Source organism: Rhinopithecus roxellana, chromosome 14 (assembly GCF_007565055.1).
Source record: "Rhinopithecus roxellana isolate Shanxi Qingling chromosome 14, ASM756505v1, whole genome shotgun sequence".
NCBI classification, from domain to species: domain Eukaryota; kingdom Metazoa; phylum Chordata; class Mammalia; order Primates; family Cercopithecidae; genus Rhinopithecus; species Rhinopithecus roxellana.
Window position 1 is genome coordinate 114,281,074 of NC_044562.1, and position 19,920 is coordinate 114,300,993.

Below are 19,920 nucleotides of genomic sequence, written 5' to 3' on the forward strand. Positions count from 1 at the left end.
TATCTGAAATATAAACCACATATAGATAAAACTAAAGCCTCATTAAAGTTTACTTCAAACTAATAACATAAATCCTAAAGCTTAACTGTGATGTTCTTTTGAGATAGAATTTAGCAGATATGACATTTCAACTGTTACAAGAAAATTTTAAAAAAGCATATAATTTGTATTCCTGTAGCTTTATCCCTCAGCAATATTAGAAACTTTGTGTTAATTTACTAATTTCTAAAATTTGTGTTTTAAATGTTTTAAATCATATAGCAAGGAACATTTAGCTTTACTGCCTTTTAAGTTACCTGAACATTTTCATTCCACTTCTCAGCAAAAAGCTTGTCTGGAAATTCTGCAGGTAGAGATAATTGTTCTTTAAATATTTTAACATACTGTGGAAAACCAAATGAATTCATTAAGTGTATCTGCCGGTGAGAAAATCTTGACTTCACTCTTTTTTCTAAGAGTTCCAGAATATCCTTAAAAACAAACAGAAATCTCTATAAGGAATATGAATGTTAAAAAAAAAAAAAACTGTACCAATATTAGAGGTATAAATAAACTATCACCTATAATTAGTAATGTTTAGTCTATAATACATAATTAAACATTTAAAACATTTTATGCAAACTAAATAATCCCCCTCCAGGCATCTGCTGGCCTGGTGATGTCATGCCTTTTCCCTACTATGTTACTCTCAGCTAATCTGTAACATTCCAAGACCCAATATGATTGTTTAAAAAAACTGACTATATTGAATAGTTATATGTCACAGTAACAACAAGAGTGTCAGTAAGGAATTCTGTACATTCTATGAAGAACTGAGATTAAAAAATTAACAGCATGATAGGTAGCAGAAACCAACATTAGGAGAGGAAAGTGCCAGAAATGCAACATGCCATTTGTAAGTTATCTTCCGGCTTTTTATTTTTATTTTTTATAGTAATGCTTTTAGACTTTATTTGTATTTGTACTATTTTTCCTTAGGAAGAAATCAGGAATCAAATTTACCGTCAAAGAACACTAAAAACCAAAGGGTAACTAATATGTACTGCTTGTAAGGACATACGAAGTGTTCTTAAATGAAGAAAATACTTCCACAAAACTGATAGGCATTCAAACTATCCAAGACATCAAAAGCACAATAGGTATGTTGTCTTCCTAAGTCACATAAATTGCAGGAACTGTCATTCCTAAATCTCTTTTTAATATTGAACTTGAGCATTTTTCAAAATATATTATAGTACACAGTATAATGTATATAATATATATAATTTATATATGTATAGATATCTACACACATAGTATAGTATAATATATATTACTTAAGTTACACTTCAAGGTATATACAACCAAGACAAATGAAACCAGGTAACCACAAAAAAAGTGTATGTGAATGTTTGCAGCAGTACTATTTTTAATAGCTTCAGAAATGTGAACCACCCAAATGTCCATCAACTGATGAATGGATCAACAAAGTGTGGTATATCTATACAACAGAATATTATTTGGCAATAAAAAGGAATAAAGGGCTGATATATGCTGTGACACAGATCAACCCTGAAAACATGTTAAAAGAAGCCAGTCACACAAAACTATACGTTGTATGATTCAAAAATTACTATACAGTCAGAAAGTGGATTAGTAGATTAGTGGTTGCATAGGGCTGTGGAGGGAACAGGGGATTTGGGGTGATTGCTAAAAGGTATGTGGCTCTTAAATTGTGGTGATAAATGCACAACTCTATAAATAAAAACCCTGTTAACTGTATAATTTAAATGAGTGAACTGTATGGTATAAATTACATCTCAATAAAGCTGTTTTAAAAAGCCCCCACCCCCAAATATGAACATGATGTCACTGTTGTTTACTTTTCTTAAGCTATTAAAAATAATACCACTGGCCGGGCACGGTGGCTCAAGCCTGTAATCCCAGCACTTTGGGAGGCCGAGACGGGCAGATCACGAGGTCAGGAGATCGAGTCCATCCTAGCTAACATGGTGAAACCCTGTCTCTACTAAAAAAATACAAAAAAACTAGCTGGGCGAGGTGGTGGGCGCCTGTAGTCCCAGCTACTCGGGAGGCTGAGGCAGGAGAATGGCGTGAACCCGGGAGGCGGAGCTTGCAGTGAGCTGAGATGCGGCCACTGCACTCCAGCCAAGGGCGACAGAGTGAGACTCCGTCTCAAAAACAAACAAACAAACAAACAAACAAAAAAAACAACAAAAAAAACCGCTGCAAACATTCACATACACTTTTTTTTGTAGTTACCTGGTTTCATTTGTCTTGGTTGTATACCTTGGAGTGTAACTTAGGTAATATATATTATTTAAGGAATTACAGCTAATGTAACAATTATATTAGGGAAATATATTTTTAGAGAGCTCTTATTTCCTAAAAATACATTCTAAAACACTTACTGATAAAATGATATAATGCCTAGTTTTTGCCTCAGAATAACAGAGGAATTAAGGGAGATGCTGAGGATAAATAAAACTAGTCTGTAGTAATTGAATCTTGGCAAGGAGTGGAGAAGGGAATTCAGGGCTCATTATTTATTCTTTCCTATGTATACTGTTAAAATGTTATAGAATAAAGTTTTTTAAAAGGGGAGTAGTTTAAGCCCAGAACTATACATTTCCACATCTGGCCAGATGACTTTCATAATACCTAGGTCAATAAATCATGATATAGAGGAAAGAATTCAAGTGATCAAAATGGGATCATGGTTAGTTTGGGAAGGAGGACAGGAAAGACTAATAGCCTGAGGTAGGAGGCGCGAGGGTGAATAAAAAATTTTGAATGTTTTTATGAGGTCAAAGAATAGTGCCAGCATGAGAATTAAAAAAGAAAGGTTATATTCAGAGATTCAGATATTGCACATTTATTTTCTATTAAGAAAGAGTTCTAGGTCACCCATATAGGTAGACAGTAGTAGTAATAATCAATACAAGCAACAATTAAGACCCTAAATTTGGGAATGAAAAGAGATGGAAGTAAATAATGTCTTTGTTGTAGGTAGTAATGACAGAAGTTGGCAATGTGGGCATAAAGGAACTAGTAAAAACAAAACAAAACCAAAAAACAAAAATGGAATTACTCCCAATGGGGAAGAAGATGCTTGCTGGCAAAGTCACTACTCCCTCTATCCTTCTGCTCTCTCCCTATAAACATGGATACACAGATAAAATTATACTTGAGGCCAGGCGCAGTGGCTCACACCTGTAATCCCAGCACTTTGGGAGGCCGAGGGGGGCGGATCACAAGGTCAGGAGTTTTGAGAGCAGCCTGGACAACATGGTGAAACCCCGTCCCTACCAGAAATACAAAAATTAGCCAGGCATAGTGGCGTGTGGCTGTAGTCCCAGCTAGTTGGGAGGCTAAGGCAGGAGAATTGCTTGAACCTGGAAGGTGGAGGTTGCAGTGAGCCGAGATCATGCCATTGCACTCCAGCCTGGGCGACAGAGCAAGACTCCATCTCAAAAAAAAAAAAAAAAGAAAAAGAAAGAAAGAAAAAAGATTACACTTGAAAGAACTACACAGTTGGAGAATTATATGTACACACAATAAAAAAAGAACATCTGATAACACTGCTAAGAAGTTACTGGCATTTTATTTGGTTCTTCATTGGGTCAACAACACTTGCCACAGCCACTTCCACCTAAAGGAAGAATTTTTTTTTTTTTTTTGGCAAGAAGGCGGGTGCTTCTTTGATCCTTGTCATAGACTGCTGCTTTTGGCAAGGAGGAATAAAGATATGTGGAACACCAGCCAGTGATGTATGAGGGGAGTTTATACTAAAGCCATACATCATAAGCTCTAGAGCACAGGGAAGGAGGGGCAAATGACAGTGATTCTATAGAGAAACAGCACTGGAAGGAGGACTGTTGAAATATGAATTAGTAAAAAGTTTCACTTTTCTGAAAAAGAAAAAGGGCTGTAGGAAAGGAGATGTGAATATTTATAAATGTGCCTGAATATGTCTGTTGAGAATGGAGGGGGAAGAGGATGGCAAGCAAGCTACGGAGGCATGGCAGTTATAGCATGAGAAAAGAGATAACCGTGCTATGGTATGGACGTGGTTTGTCCCCACCAAATCTCATGTTGAAATTTAATTGGCAGTGCAACAGTGAGAGCTCACTGGAGCGGACCCTCATGAATAGATTTAATGCCCTCTTACTGGACTGAGTTCTTGTTCTCATGGGGATAGATTAGTTCTTGAGACAGCGAGTTGTTATAAATTGAGGTTCCAACTCTATCTGGTTCGTTTTTGCACATATCTGCTCCCCATTTGACCTTCCACCATGTCATGCAGCATGAAAGCCCTTGCAACAAATCCAGTGCCATGCCCTTGAACTTCTCAGCCTGCACAGCTGTGAGATAAATAAACCTCTTTTCTTTAAAAATTACCTGTCTCAGGTATTATGTTATAGCAACACAAAATGGGCCACGGCACTCTTCAATGCCAGTTTATCTGAATTCAGCAAGGAAGTTCATGCCACAAGTGTGTAAGAAGGTAAACACAAAAAGGCCTGTATAGCTGTCCAAAGGTACACATGGTTCAATATGTACAGAGCCTTCACAAAGTGATAGTGATATTGAGACTATAGTTAATATCATTCTAAAATATCCCATGGAATGAAAAAGCCACTATCTACTGTCAGTGCTTGGTAGAATCTTTTCCATTTCTGGAGACGTGTTCTTTGAAAGTTGGAATAGTATTATTTAGAGTTGATTTCAATCCTTTTCAAAATATGGAAAAAAATCTTACAACAAAAACTATTACCAAGTTTTCTCAAATACTGGTGGGATTACTTAACTGCCTCATTACTTGATAATGTAGAAATTATATTTATTAGTATAATCTGATTTCATACTTTTTTCTTCGGTGATTTCATTGGGGGGAGGGAGGTATTCATTAATGGGCTAAGGTAACCATTAACCTGTTTTCCTCAATTTGAGTTGAAAAGCAGGATAAATACACCAGGCATTGCTGAAACAAAATTTTTAAAATGCCTAATATAATGACCTAAATAAGTGAAAAAAGACTAGTAGTGTCAGCAATTAAGCTTGAATTTTAAATTATAATCAACTTTTTTAATGAAGAAAAAGACTTACCAATCTACATGTAAGGCCAATAACTGCTATTGGGGTCTGTGCAGACTGAGAAATGTCAAAAAGATTATAGAGAAGTGTTTGGTTTTTATGATGAGCAAAAAGATCAAATTCATCTAATATGAAGATCACTGGGCAACTGTTGGTTCGGTCACCTAAGATAAAATAAGAGCATTACATTATCAAGAAATTATATCCACCTTTCCTAAATTTCCAAACTATTTACTGTATTTCAGTTTTTAAAACTCAATTCTACAAACATACTGATAGCCTACTTTGGGTAGGGGATTTACTGATGCATATACATTCATTCAACAGAAAAAAAATTATTCAAAGGACAAAGACAGCCCCGACTGCTCTCAAGAAGTTCAGTCTAGGCTGGGCGTGGTGGCTCACGCCTATAATCCTAGCACTTTGGGAGGCCGAGGTGGGTGGATCACCTGAGGTCGGGAGTTCGAGACCAGCCTGACCAACATGGAGAACTCCCATCTCTACTAAAAACACAAAATTAGCTGGATGTGGTGGTGCATGCCTGTAATCCCAGCTACTTGGGAGGCTGAGGTAGGAGAATTGCTTGAATCCAGGAGACAGAGGCTGTGGTGAGCCAAGATCGTGCCACTGCACTCCAGCCTGGGCAACGAGAGTGAAACTCCATCTCAAAAAAAATGGTTCAGTCTAGGCCGGGCATGGTGGCTCACGCCTGTAATCCCAGCACTTTGGGAGGCTGAGGTGGGTGGATCACCTAAGGTCATGGGTTTGAGACCAGCCTGGCCAACATGGTAAAACCCCATTTCTGCTAAAAAAAAAAAAAAAAAAAAAAAAAAAATTAATAATAATAATAATAATAATTTGCTACTTGGGAGGCTGAGGTAGGAGAATCTCTTGAACTGGGGAGGCAGAGGTTGCAATGAGTTAAGATCACACCATTGCATTCTAGCCTGGGCAACAAGAGTGAAACTCCATCTCCAAAAAATAAAAAGTTCAGTCTAGTTCCTAGACTCTAGTAGAGTTTGTTGTTGAAAAATGTCAAAAATCATTTAAATTACTAAAGACTATTATTTTTATAATTATGTGAATATAATTCTTATTTAATGATTATAAAATTGAGAAAGAGTTTTCTATATCTGCACAGAACGAAAACACTTTAGGATTAAAATATGAGGAGTCATTAATTAATGAACAAAACTAATGCTTTAAAAGAGAGTTGTTTAGTAGAAATACAAGGTACATTTCTTGTAGAAATACTTGTTATAAACAAACTTTTAGATTATAAAATTCAACTAAAGCCACTTAAACTCCCTTTATGCACAACTTTTAGCATTTCAACTACAATGCTTTTCATTGGGAAAGTTCCACATCACCCTCTGGTTACATTTTTCTCACTTCAATGATGGAAACAACTTTAGTAAAAGAATCCCTTTTACCTTAGGCTTAATGCCTTTACATTTGTGTTAAAAGGTAAAACAAGTATCTGATAAAAGAAAGACTTATTTCACACAAATAAATACAGTAGTCTAAATGATTTAATACTGGTATAAAACCAAAGGGATTACTCAAAAGTCTAGAAAGAGACCTATGTACTAATACAGAATTTTAGTATTTGATAAAATATTGCATTATAAATCAGTGGGGAAAATTAGTCTATTCAAAGTTAGATCCCTACTTCACAGGTAAAATCAGAATAAATTCCAAACAAATTATAAATTACAAATATATATATTAAATAAAAAGATGGATCAATGTTTTTATAATCTGAAGGAGAGAAAAAACTTTCTAGATAAACTTAACTACGTGGAAAACGTAAAACTTTAGATCATCAGAAAAGTCCAAACCAAACTTAAGGGAAGAGAAAAATAAAACACAAAAATTCCAATAAATAAGTATAAGATAAACATTACCACAATAGGTCAAAGACCCAACAGGAAATACAGTCGTGTGTCCCTTAACGACAGATACGTTCTGAGAAATGTATTGTCAGGTGATTGCATCATTGTACAAGAATCCTAAGAGTGTACTTACATAAGCCTAACTGGTGTAGCCTACTAGACACCTAGGCTATATGGCATAGCCTATTACTCCAAGGTTATGAACCTATGAGCATGTGATAGTGTAGGCAACTGTAACACAATGGAAAGTATTTGTGTATCTAAACATATCTAAACACAGGAAATGTACAGTAAAAATATGGTTTTATAATCTAATAGGACCACTGTCACATATGTGGTCTATCATTGAATTAAAGGTTGTTATGTGGCACATGACTGTACATAAACCAGGAAATTTCAAAGGTCAATAAAAATATGAAATGACAAGCACTACCACTAACAGAATTATGCAAATTAAACAAAGAACAAAATTATTCAAATTAAACTAAGAGATGAAAGTTCTTCTATTATATGGGGAAACATAAAAATAATAATAGTTTCTGAGGTTGCGAAGAAAAAGGTATTATCAAATATTTTTACAAAGTAAACCTTTAGAGTAGTTTTTAGATGTCTTTTAAAGATGGTGCCTTTCAACCCAGAATTCTACCCATAGAAATTTATTCCAGGAAATATCTGGATGATCATCTAAGTATCTCTTCTTAATTATAAAAAATTAGAAACAAAAGTCCATAATTGGTGATTAATAAATAGCACCTTATAAAACAAGATGAGAACCATAAAAATGATGCAGATCAAAATTTGCTGATTACAAAATGATAGGTAAAATAATTTTATTGTAAAAAGTTACATTTATCTCCATCAATAATATACTGATATAAACATCAGTATATACAGTATATTATACTGTATATATTATTGAATAAAGAAACCAAATGCTAATTGAGATAATCATTGTTATAGTGGTGGGAATACAGTGATCATTCTTTTTAATGTTTCTGTATTTTGAGAGTTTTTCTTTTGGCAAAAGCTTGTATTACCTTTATAATCAAGGAAAAAATAAAGTTAAAACATATCTTCTGAAATGGCTGAATATGTTAATATTTACCTTTTTTTAAAGCTTCCAGAAGAAATGAAAGGTTTTCAGCAAAGCTTCCCTGAACAACAAAATGAGATAAAATGATTAAAAATTTAGTGAAATAAAGAATAAAAGAGGGCTGATTCTCAGATTTTATATAAACACTGTATATCTTCTAGTTATTAGAGTCACTGCCTAGACTTTGCTGAGTGTCTCTATACTTCCTATCTAAAACTTAAATACTTAAGCAAAGATGGCACAACACTGAAAATGGCAATTACAATGTCATGCTTGAAATTTTATATTTTACAACTTGAGGATGTAACGATCAAAGAAGAAAAAGAAAAGTAAGGAATTTTATATTTTCCGGACAAAATCTGTAAGAAATTTGAAGGTAGTTTTGTAGAGGTGCCATATTCTAAATATTGTTTGAGACTTAGAAATGGATTCTACTCTGTGTCTTCAAACACAGTGGGGTCTTGCAACTCTCAAATTAATTTGTACTGGTAAAGAAATAACCATGAATTTAAATGAGATACAAAAACAGAAAGCTCTTTTGAAGCATTAGATACTATAATAGTGTTTGTCTATTCAAGAGTATACTGAAGAATTTTTTTATTTTTATTTATTTTTTGAGACAGTCTCGCTCTGTCGCCCAGGCTGGAGTGCAGTGGTGCGATCTCGGCTCGCTGCAAGCTCCGCCTCCCGGGTTCACGCCATTCTCCTGTCTCAGCCTCCCAAGTAGCTGGGACTACAGGCGCCTGCCACCACGCCTGGCTAATTTTTTGTATTTTTTAGTAGAGACGGGATTTCACCGTGTTAGCCAGGAGATGGCCTCGATATCCCGACCTCGTGATCCACCTGCCTCGGCATCCCAAAGTGCTGGGATTACAGGTGTGAGCCACTGCGCCCCCAGCCAAGAGTATATTGACGAGTTTATGTATATCATATCATGTTTGGCTATGTTTACTTGTAATACAGCCAAAACGTTTTTGGATACAATTAAATATTCTTGATGAAACTTAACGTAGTAGATGCATTATCTAGGTGCTTCAGATTGTGGGTAGAAGGCCCATTAAAATATTTTTTTCATTAAAGTTATTAATTTTTATTTCATTCAGAGTTCATAATTAAAAGAAACAGCCAACTTTAAATTTGAGGAGATATAAAGGAGAAAAGAAACGCACTTATTCATTCTCTAGTTGAGAGATCTAACATAAAAATAGCATAAAGTTTTTTAAACTTTCACATATTGTGATGTTGTTATGCTATTTCCAAGGTAGGCAGACCAAGAGGTGTTATCCATAATTTATCATAATGTAACAAATCCTCAAAGAGACAATCTGTTGGGAAATCAGTGGTCAGTTACTCAAAGGTAGCTTGTCTTTCAGGCTTTTTGTTTAAAAGATTATCATATCTGATACTAAGTACATACTTCTTTTTTGTTTTTTGTTTTTTTTTTTTTTTGAGACGAAGTCTCGCTCTGCAAGCTCCGCCGCCTCCCAGGTTCACGCCATTCTCCTGCCTCAGCCTCCCTAGAAGCTGGGACTACAGGCGCCCGCCACCACGCCTGGCTAATTTTTTTGTATTTTTAGGAGAGACGAGGTTTTACCGGGTTCGCCAGGATGGTCTCGATCTCCTGACCTCGTGATCTGTCCGCCTCAGCCTCCCAAAGTACTGGGATTACAGGCGTGAGCCACCGTGCCCGGCCCTAAGTATATACTTCTATAAATACGTATTTGTTCATGTATAATACACATATATATGTCTGCTTATATCAAACCAGAAAAGCTGTGGGTTGAATTAAGTGACTTAGGTTCTTATAATGTCTAGCCTCTGCCATTTTATGACCTTTGGCAACCTAATTATGCTCTCTGAGAAGAAACCAAATGTATATAATGAAAGAATTAAACTAATAATTTCTGTACCAGTATTTCTCTATTCAAGAGTATATTGAAGAATTTATGTATATCATATCACGCATGGCTATGCTTACTTGGAACACAGCCAAAACATTTTTTGGATACAACTTAAACTAATAATCTCTATATGTGATAATAATAGCGAAGATTAGAACAGAATGATAAAAAATTGTGTTTATTATTTCACATAAAACCAATATGAATATGTAACATTTAAAAATGTCAGAAATACCTATCCAGATCAACTGGGAACCAAAAGCCAAACTGAGCATACTTAATAGGAACTATCTTCGGCTCAGTATATGCCACTAGCTTCAACATCACATTCTAAACAAGAGGTAGAATATTAGATTTACAGAAGGGGCATTTTGAAATTACACTTCAAAGACCTACAGACTATGGAAGGGACAAATTTACTCAACCTTTTAGATTATTAGATTAGTATTTTTATTATGTTAATATTTTCATAGATTAATATATTATAATTTATAGATTATATAATCTATAATCATATATAATCTATAATTATATAATCTATAATTATATATAATCTATTACATAATTATATAGATATAACCTATTATAGATTTATATAGATTATATAATTATATAGATTTATAGATTAATTTTCTAGATTACTGTTAATAGTAACCTATATTTTATAGATTAATTTTATAGATTATTTTATAATTAATAATTTTATAGATTAATTATTAAAGAAAACTCATAAATGCTAGGAGTGTTACACAACTATGGCGGTGTCATTGCAGCACAAAGCACACAGTTCAGATATTAGAGTGGTGCCACTGCATGGTCACCAGTAACCAGAAAATGAAGTTGGAATGTATATAATCCACTCCAACTGCATAAGCAGTATGAGGCTAGGTAATTTCATCATGAAAATTCAGGTAGCTGCAAAATTAAATTATCATGTTTTCCTTAGGCCCTATATATTAAGTGAAAGGTAAAAGTTTAAAACATTTCAAGTCAGTTTCTTTTACTGATGTTCACTGTCCTGAGACTATAAGATATGACAATGACGTATGAATAAATTTCTGAAAACAGAATAACTGACATTTGTACAGCACATTACCATCCAGCAAATTATTTTTTAAGTTAAATGATGTGTAATGTTTTCTTTCTTCTTCAAAATAATCCTGTGAAGTATGGATAATAAAATAATGCCCAATTCACATGTAAAGAATCTGAATTCAGAGATACTTGCTAGCTCTGGATTATCAGGTAGTCAAAGGGTTGTAAGGCATGACTGAAACCCACCTATTGCAGCTTCAAATTTAGCACATTTTCTACTATAGGCAGACTACTCAAGTCTCAAAAAAGTAGAAATAGGCTGCTGGAGCTTGGTATTTTAAAAAATGTGTTAATCTATCTCCAGAGATAGAGAACCAAAGTATTCACCCTACAGAAAAAGAAATAAACTCAGAATATCTACATAAACTTGGGTTTCTTAGCTAGTTTACAGCTAGTATAACCTACTATGAAAAAATCCAAATATTGTAGAGACTTAATGACTAAATGTATTCTATACATTACACATTTTAATGAAAGAATCTTATATATTTCTATTTAGAATTTCTGAACCTCTCCCTACCATTCCAGAAATATAAAAATATATATGGTATAAAGACATTACCTTAAAGCCTATTTAATAAAATAACTGAAATTATACTTACAAAAACTTTATCTCCAACTACATTTTCCAGATTTAACTGCCTCGTGATTTCCTTTAGGGCGATTTTGTCATTGATCTGCAGCAGTCCTAAAATAAAGTCCATTTAAAAGTATTTAATTAAAACGAAACATGTATTTGATATAGCAGGTTGTTTTCCAGTTAAGTAAATCTTCCCAGTCAAAGCCTGTTAGCTCACATCACTTTCTTTTTAAAACTTAGCAATAAAGACATTCTGTAGAATCAAAAAACAATCCTCCTTGGGATTAGAATGATTTAAAAAAAAAGAAAAAAACCAGAGTCCTTCTGAGACTCCTTCATTATTATTATTTTAATTTCTAAAAATACTGCATATGGTGTACTAAGTAAAACATGGATCTAGTTTTCAAAATCTATTAAAATGAATTTGAAATATACAAGTGAATTTAGTTTCATCATATTAAAAACCCCACAAAGTTTATGTAATCGCCAATGGCAAAATAATGGCATACTTACCATTTAAGTGAACTTGTAATACGTTTTCACTCACTTCTTCTATTTCCATGAGTTCTTTCAAAGCATGATTTATTAACTAAATATGAAAAGTTTATGAGATAATAATAGGTAAAATATTTAAAAAGTCCATATTCTTTTTTAAACTACAAGCGGTAAGAACAGAATATAAATAAATTGACCTCTTTAACAAATAAGTTTTCAAATTCTTTACAGATAAAAGGTTTAACTAGAACATCTCATATCTGACTCTTTTCAAGAAACAAGAGCCAGGACTGATATAATATTCTCTCAATCACCTACCCAAACTTTTAATACAAATTTAGAAACAACCAAGTTTTAAAACAAATATTTCTCTATATGTCACATTAAACATGTGACATGGCCCTTATAAACTTCATGTCTCAGTTAGTACATTACACATCTCTCTGACAACTACTAAATACCACTGTAATCAGTTAAAAGCCTATTGAATTAGAGGTTTCTATGCAGCATACTTTTTTTATAACACTGTACTGCTCTCGTACTGTGATATCATATATATCTCTTCATATTACCAATGCATTCACTTGTTTAAAGAATTTGAAAGTGAACAGAATTAAGAAAAGCCAAAAATCTTTTTAAACAGTAAATATGGACTGTTCCTTCCAATATTAAAATGTAGGTACTATCATAAAATAAGTGAACTGGGAAAAGCAGTTGTATATACAAAATATTAGTAGAGATGGCATCAAAACTTAGGACAAAAAGGATTACTCAACAAAGGCACTGAGACAACTGGTAAACTATTTTCCAAAACAAAATACTATTTGTATTTGCAATATGCTACTTATTTGTCATTGCAACACCTTATCCAAAAAGAAAAAAGCAAATATGATCCTCATTTTAAATTATATATCTTCCACAACAAGATACCAAAAATAAAAAAAATTTCCTGGTTGCATGGTTTTTAAAGCATAGGGAATTCTAGGTCCTCTGAAAAGGAGACAATCTCAAGATATCACCTGTCATACTACAAGTAATAGCCCAACTGAGAAGTGACATTTAATGAGAAGTAACATTAAAGGACTGCATACAGGTACTTCTTCACCTCTGGATCAGGTCAGACACTATAATAAGAGTACATCCCTAGATGATATACTGTTGGTCTCTCAAAACAGTGCTTTCAGTAACTTTTTTTTTTTTTTTTAGCAATCCATGGTATTTTCTTTCCTCCATCTCTTGATATTTTGCTTAATACATTTTTTCCTAGGTAATGTTTTGTTTTAATTCATAAAATGTTTTATGTTTTGATGAATTATTCAAAACAATTTCAAATCCATTGCTAAAAGGAATAGGGATTTTAATAATACCTTCCATTTTACATATGCATAAGGAGAGTTGTAACAGGTTTACAACTTTCTTTCCACTCAACTTACTTTAAACACCAACTTATGCTTTGCTTGGATCAGCCCACTAATATTTTATGGGTTGTGTGTATGGTTTGAAATGATAAATATATTAACAAGTGATCTTCAAACAATGTTACTTCTAATCTGGGTATTGCTAAAATTTACTGTGTAGTTTAGGCAATCAACCATTTAAGTTACCTTTTTTCTTGAATATGTTGTCATCATTTCAAATATTTAAACTACATTATACACTAAAAATATTTAGTTGGTTATTAATGTCACACTGACCAACATAACCAAATTTGGTAATCTCCTTTCCACATTCTTTGTGCCTAAAATTTAATATTACAAACATACCAGGATAATTTTCTTAGATCTCCCCACATCCAGTAATTTTTATGCTCACCAACGATTATACTATTTCCAAATATTATAATAAAAACAGGTTTCACCAATATGCAACTAGGAGAAATATCCTATTTAACCATCTAGCAAATCTGTCCACAGTAAATTCCATGTGTAAGAGCATTTTCTAAGGGTCGGTACAGTGGCTCACACCTGTAATCTGAGTGCTTTGGGAGGCAGAGGCAGGAGGACTGCCTGAGCCCAGGAGGTTGAGGCTTCAGTGAGCTATGATTGAGCCACTGGGCTCCAGCATGGGTGACAGAGTGAGAGCCTGTCTCTTAAAATCAAAAGGTATTTTCTAGGGCTCAATCTGTCACTTGAAGCTATATCAATTTTTTAAAAAGAAAATGCTTGTAATATTATAAGCCACACTATTATTGCCTTTTTCAATTAACTGTAGAGTTAGAATTTTTGTATTTCAGACAGTTTGGCCAAGTATAGTGTTTTAAATATACTATAATCTCGGGGTTAGGATTAGGGTTTAATACAAACATAAGACTACAGGTCTTATGTTTTAAAATTTGAATTTGTATAATTATACTAATGAGGTTAGGCACAGTGGCTCATGCCTGTAATCTCGGCATTTTGGGAGGCCAAGGTGGGTGGATCACTTGAGCCCAGCAGTTCCAGACCAACCTGGAAAACATGGTGAAACCCTGTCTCTACTAAACATAAAAAACTTATTAGCTGGGTGTGGTGGCACATGCCTGTCCCAGCTACTCAGAAGGCAGAGGTGGGAGGATCGCTTGAGCCTGGGAAGAGGAGGCTGCAGTGAGCCTAGGTCGTGCCACTGCACTCCAGCCTGGGCAACAGAGTGAGACCCTGTCAAAAAAAAAAAAAAAAAAAAAAAGAAAGAAAAGAAAAAATAAAAGAAAAAGAAAAAAATTATACCATTGAGAGTTCTTGTATAAAAACAAATTGTATCTGACAATTTTTTCAATCCATATTTTCTCTCAGGATACTCCCACACATACAACAAATTACAAAAGTAGCAGAAGTCAAACAATGCTCATCTCTTCAACCTGCCAACATCAGAGTACATCAGGAATACATGAAACTATATCAAAATGGAATGCCAGACAAGGGACTCTTCCAGATTCCACTGTAGTGAAACCCAGTAAATGACTGCAAAACACCACAATAGGGCTCTGGTTTAAGAAGCTGAAAGTAGGTAAACCGTCAGCGTGGCCAAGAATAACCAATCCATTTTGTTAACTGATAAATACTATGACTTAATGCTTTCGCCTTTAAATTTCAGTACCTTGATTAAACCTATAGGGGTTTATGAAAAGGTGCTATAACATGGAAGGAAGGGAACAACAAGCAGATTAAAAAGCTTAAGTGCAGATTTAAAATATTAAGCAAGATGGCTGATTAGAGACTCCTGGTGCTCGTACCCCGCACAAGAAAGGACCACAGCAATGAATGAACAGCTAAGATTTGACTGGCGTGTTGAAGGGAGAGTGCTGGGAAGGGGAAACACATGTGTAGTGACTGAAAATCCAGGAGGGTAGTGTGTAGGCACCTGGCCTCTGCAGCTACATCTCCTGCACCCGGATCAAATCTTCCCGTAGTCAGGAGGGACTTTCCATTTTGGGGAAAAGGTAAGCAGAAGATCCCCCACCAGTCCTCACTAGCACCATAAATACCTACAGTCCTTACCACAGGAGAATCCCATAGTCCTAGCAAGCCCTAAGTCAAGGTGGAGAGCTGCTGGGAATTCAAGCAGTTGCATTGCTCCAGATCATGAGAATAAAGTGTGCACTCTCCATCCCCCCCCCCACCTGTAGGCCAACCTGCTGCAGCATGGCACCGTTGAGGCCAAAGCCACTTCTGTTGTGCGCCCTGCTCCGCGGGCCAGTAGCCACTGCACCTTTTCAGTACTAGGGGTCCATCTTCATTCCACCAAGCCCACATAGGTGGTGAACGCCACAACTCTAGCTGCATGGAGACTGAGCCTATAATTGGTTATGACTCTGGTCCTACACAGCAGGGAAACCAACCTCTTGCTGCCACACTTCCGGCCAGAGGACCAATCTGGCAGTCCCACCCAGGGCAAACTCTTGCTTGAGCTGACCAAACCAGTGTGGGGCTCTCTCTCAAGAAGGACAGGCCCCCGAGCATCCAAGCAGCTGATACACCCCTTGTGCTGGTAGAGTGGCTATGCACCCATACTCAGAACCTCAGAAACAGCCCCACAATACCCTGCGCCCCTCCCTCCTGCAGACATACCTCTGGCTAGCCCAGTGGTCCTGTGCCCACAATCAGGGCCTGAAAAATAGACCAGAAGGTTACCCCTGGCAGGCATGCCTCCAGCCCAGCCGAGCAGCCATGAGCCATGACCTGTACCTGAGAGACAGCCCCATGGGCCACCCATGGTGAATACAGCTCCCAAAGGGTGGCCAAGCATCCTTGTGAACACACACTAGGCCTGAAAAGTAGCTCTTCAGGCCATTCTTGAGCCTGCCAAGCAGTCTTGTACTCACCTCCCAAACCTGACAAACAGCGCAGCCTACCTATAACCCATCAGACATGCCCCAGGACCAGCCAACCAATCGTGTGCTCACGTCCCCAACCTGAGAAGTACACTAGTCAACTGCCCCTAACAGACACATTACCCTCGCTGGCTGAGCAGCATTACACCCTAGGTCTACAAATCAGCCCTGAGGGTTGCCTCTGGCAGACACTCTTTCGGGCCAGTCAAGCAGCCCTGCTCCTACTTCCCAGGTCTACGAAATGATCCAGTGGGCTATCGCTGCTGAAAAGTTCCCAGGCCAGCCAAGCAGCAGTGTCACAGGCCTGAGAAACAGCCTCACGGGATGCTCCTAGTGGGCATGCCCATAAGCCAGCTGAATAGCCTTGTGACTGCATCCTGAACCTGAGAAACAATCCTGTGGAACCCCTCAGCAGATATGGCCCCAAGCCATTCGAGGAACTGTATCCCTACACCTCTGTTGGGATTAAGCAGCCTTGCACCTGGATCCCAGGCATCTCCTGGGCCTGAGAAACAAACCAGTGAGTTGCTCCTGGCAAACATTCACCAAGGCCGGCTGAGCAACTGCATGACTATGCTCCTGGCCACGTTAATAGCCCCATCTGCCAGTGTGTCAGATCCCAAGGTGGTTGACCCACCATATGCATGCATATGCCCCTAAACTGAGAATCAGCCCAGCAAACCCACCCCTTGCAAAGCTGTACAGCTACCACCAGAAACTCTCAGCCTAGGCCACTGAGACACTTGTAAATGACACTAGTGTGGATTACAGCTAAAAAAAACTATACAAAGACCACACGACTGTATACAACTAGAACCAAGGGCAATGAATCACACCAAACTGACACCTCAAGACACATTCACGCAAGTAAGTACTTCCCTATGACATCAATTCTGTCAGATTGAAAAAGGCAATTTTACTTTTCTACCTGAGGCATATCAATCAACATAGGGACACATTAAACATAAAAAAGCAAGAAAACATGACACTTCCAAAGAAAAACAATAACCCCTCTAGTAACAGACAAGAATCATACGGAAATACAGAAAATGCCAGAAGAATTTAAAATAATAATCTTGACAACACTCGGTGAAATTAAAGAGAATACAGACAGAAAATTAAAATCAGAAAAACAATTTGTGATTGAATAAGAAATTATCAGAGATACCATAAAAAACAAACAGAAATCCTACAGCTGAAGAAGTTAATTAATGAAACAGAAAATACAATTGAGACTTTCAACAACAAACTACACCATGCATAAGGATTTCTTAAATTGAAGACAAATTGTTTGAAATAACACAGGCAGACAAGAAAAAAAAAGAAAGAATGAATGAATAAAGTCTACAGGATTTATAAGACTTCAGTAAGTGAACAAATATTTGTATTACTGTCCTTTCAGGAGGAGAAAAGAAGGAAAAGGTGAGAAAAACATATTTAATAAAACAGTAGTTGAAAACTTCCCAGTTCTTGAGAGAGGAATGGACATCCAAAGGAAGCTCAAAACTCCAAAGAGACTCAACACAAACAGAAGGTCTTCTCTGAGGCATATTATAGTCAAATTGTCAAAAGTCACAGACAATTAATTAAAGCAGCAAGAGTAAAGTGTCAAGTCACTATAAGGGAATCCCTATTATACTAACAGTAGGTATCTTCTTCTTTATAGTAGATTTTTTTAATTAAAAATTTTAAACTCTTTATCATTTCTAAAAATGATATTTTAAAACATCTTTCATACTTCTTCTTTACATTTTAGCTGATTGTCAGAATATACAACAACAGATTTCTTAAGAGAAACTTGACAGACCAGAGGGGAATGGGATGATACACTCAAAGCTCAGACTGAAAGAACGGTCAGCTAAGAATATAATACCCAGCAGCTTCAGAAATAAAGGAGAAATAAAATGTTTCACAGACATGCAAAAACTAAAGCAATCCGTCATCACTAGACCAGACTTATACGAAATGTTCATGGGAGCCTTACATCCATAAATGAAAAGATGATAACCACCATTATGAAAACAGGGGAAACTATAAAACTCACTGGTAGTGCAGATACATAAAGGAGAAAGAGAATCACCCAACTGGAAAAATAAATGAGAGGAAGTAAGAAACAAAGGATATACGAAACAACCAGAAAACAATCACTAAAATGACAGGGTAAGTCCTCACTTATCAATAATAATCTTGAATATAAACCAATTAAGTTTCTCATTTAAAAAATATAGAACAGATGAAAAAACAAAACTCAATTATATGCTGCTACAAGAAACTCACCTCACCTGTACAGACACACAGACTTTTTAAAGGTATGAAAAACTATCCTAGGAAAATGGAAAATAAAAGTGATACGAAAGTTGTAAAAACAAAGAACATTATATAATAATGAAAGGATCAATTCAACAACAGAATATAACAGTTGTACATGTAAATGTATCCAACACTGAAACACTCAGATGTATAAAGCAAGTATTATTAGACCTAAAGAGAGAGAGACTGCAATAAAATAATAGGAACTTCAATACCCTATTCTCAGCACTGGACAGACAATTTAGACAGAAAATCAATAAAGAGAGACTGAATTTGAACTTCACCATAGACCAAATGGACCTAAAAGACATTTATAGAACATTTCACCTAACAACTGCAGAATGTATATTCTTCTCATTAGCACATAGAAGATTCTTCAGGATTGACCTTATGTTAGGACACAACATAAGTCTTAAACATTTTTTTAAAAAAAGCAAAATCATATCAAGTATCTGATCTGGCCACAGTGGAATAAAACTAGGTATCAATAATAAAAAGAATTGGCTAGGTGTGGTGGCTCACACTTGTAATCCCAACACTTTGGGAGGCCAAGGTGGGAGGATCCCTTGAGCCCAGGAGTTTGAGACCAGCCTGGGCAACATAGGCAGACCTTGCCTATATATTTTTTTAAAGTAATAAGAGGAACATTAGAAACTATACAAAAATACAGAAATTAGACAACATGCCCCTGAACAATGGGCAACAGAAATTAAGAATATTACAGATTCCTAGAAACAAATGAAAATAGAAACACAACATACTAAAACTTAAGGAACACAGCAAAAGCAGTGTTAAGAGGCAAGTTTATACCAATATATACCTACACCAAAAAACTAGAAAAATTTCAAATACAGAATCTAACAATGCAATCCAAAAAATTAGAAAAATTTTAAATAAAAAATCTAACAGTGCATTCCAAAGAGCTAGAAAAGAACAAACCAAACCCCAAATTGGTCAAAGGAAATAATAAATATCAGAGAAAGAATAAACAAAATTGAAACAAAAATTGCTTAGATAGACTAAGAAAGACCAAACTAAATAAATGAGAAAAGAAAAAAGAGACATCACACTGAATATCACAGAAATAAAAAGGATCATTACAGACTACTATGAAGAACTATACATCAATTAATTACAAAACCTAAAGG

The 19,920-nt window shown here is 35.6% G+C and overlaps 1 protein-coding gene across 6 annotated transcripts in view; it reads right to left on the minus strand.

Annotated features, from left to right (window-relative positions):
* The window catches only part of ORC4 (origin recognition complex subunit 4), a 90,044-nt gene that overhangs the window by 16,032 nt on the left and 54,092 nt on the right, over positions 1-19,920 (minus strand). For all 6 annotated transcript variants that reach the window (XR_004053285.1, XR_004053286.1, XM_010354911.2 and 3 more), the window contains 5 exons: positions 12,175-12,250; positions 11,684-11,769; positions 8,098-8,146; positions 5,110-5,261; positions 297-470 (listed from right to left, as the gene is read on the minus strand). Coding sequence is in view for 4 of the 6 variants with exons in the window: in XM_010354911.2 (XP_010353213.1) it covers positions 297-470; positions 5,110-5,261; positions 8,098-8,146; positions 11,684-11,769; positions 12,175-12,250 (537 nt within the window). In the remaining 2 variants the exon portion in view is untranslated. The remainder of the gene's footprint in view (positions 1-296; positions 471-5,109; positions 5,262-8,097; positions 8,147-11,683; positions 11,770-12,174; positions 12,251-19,920) is intronic.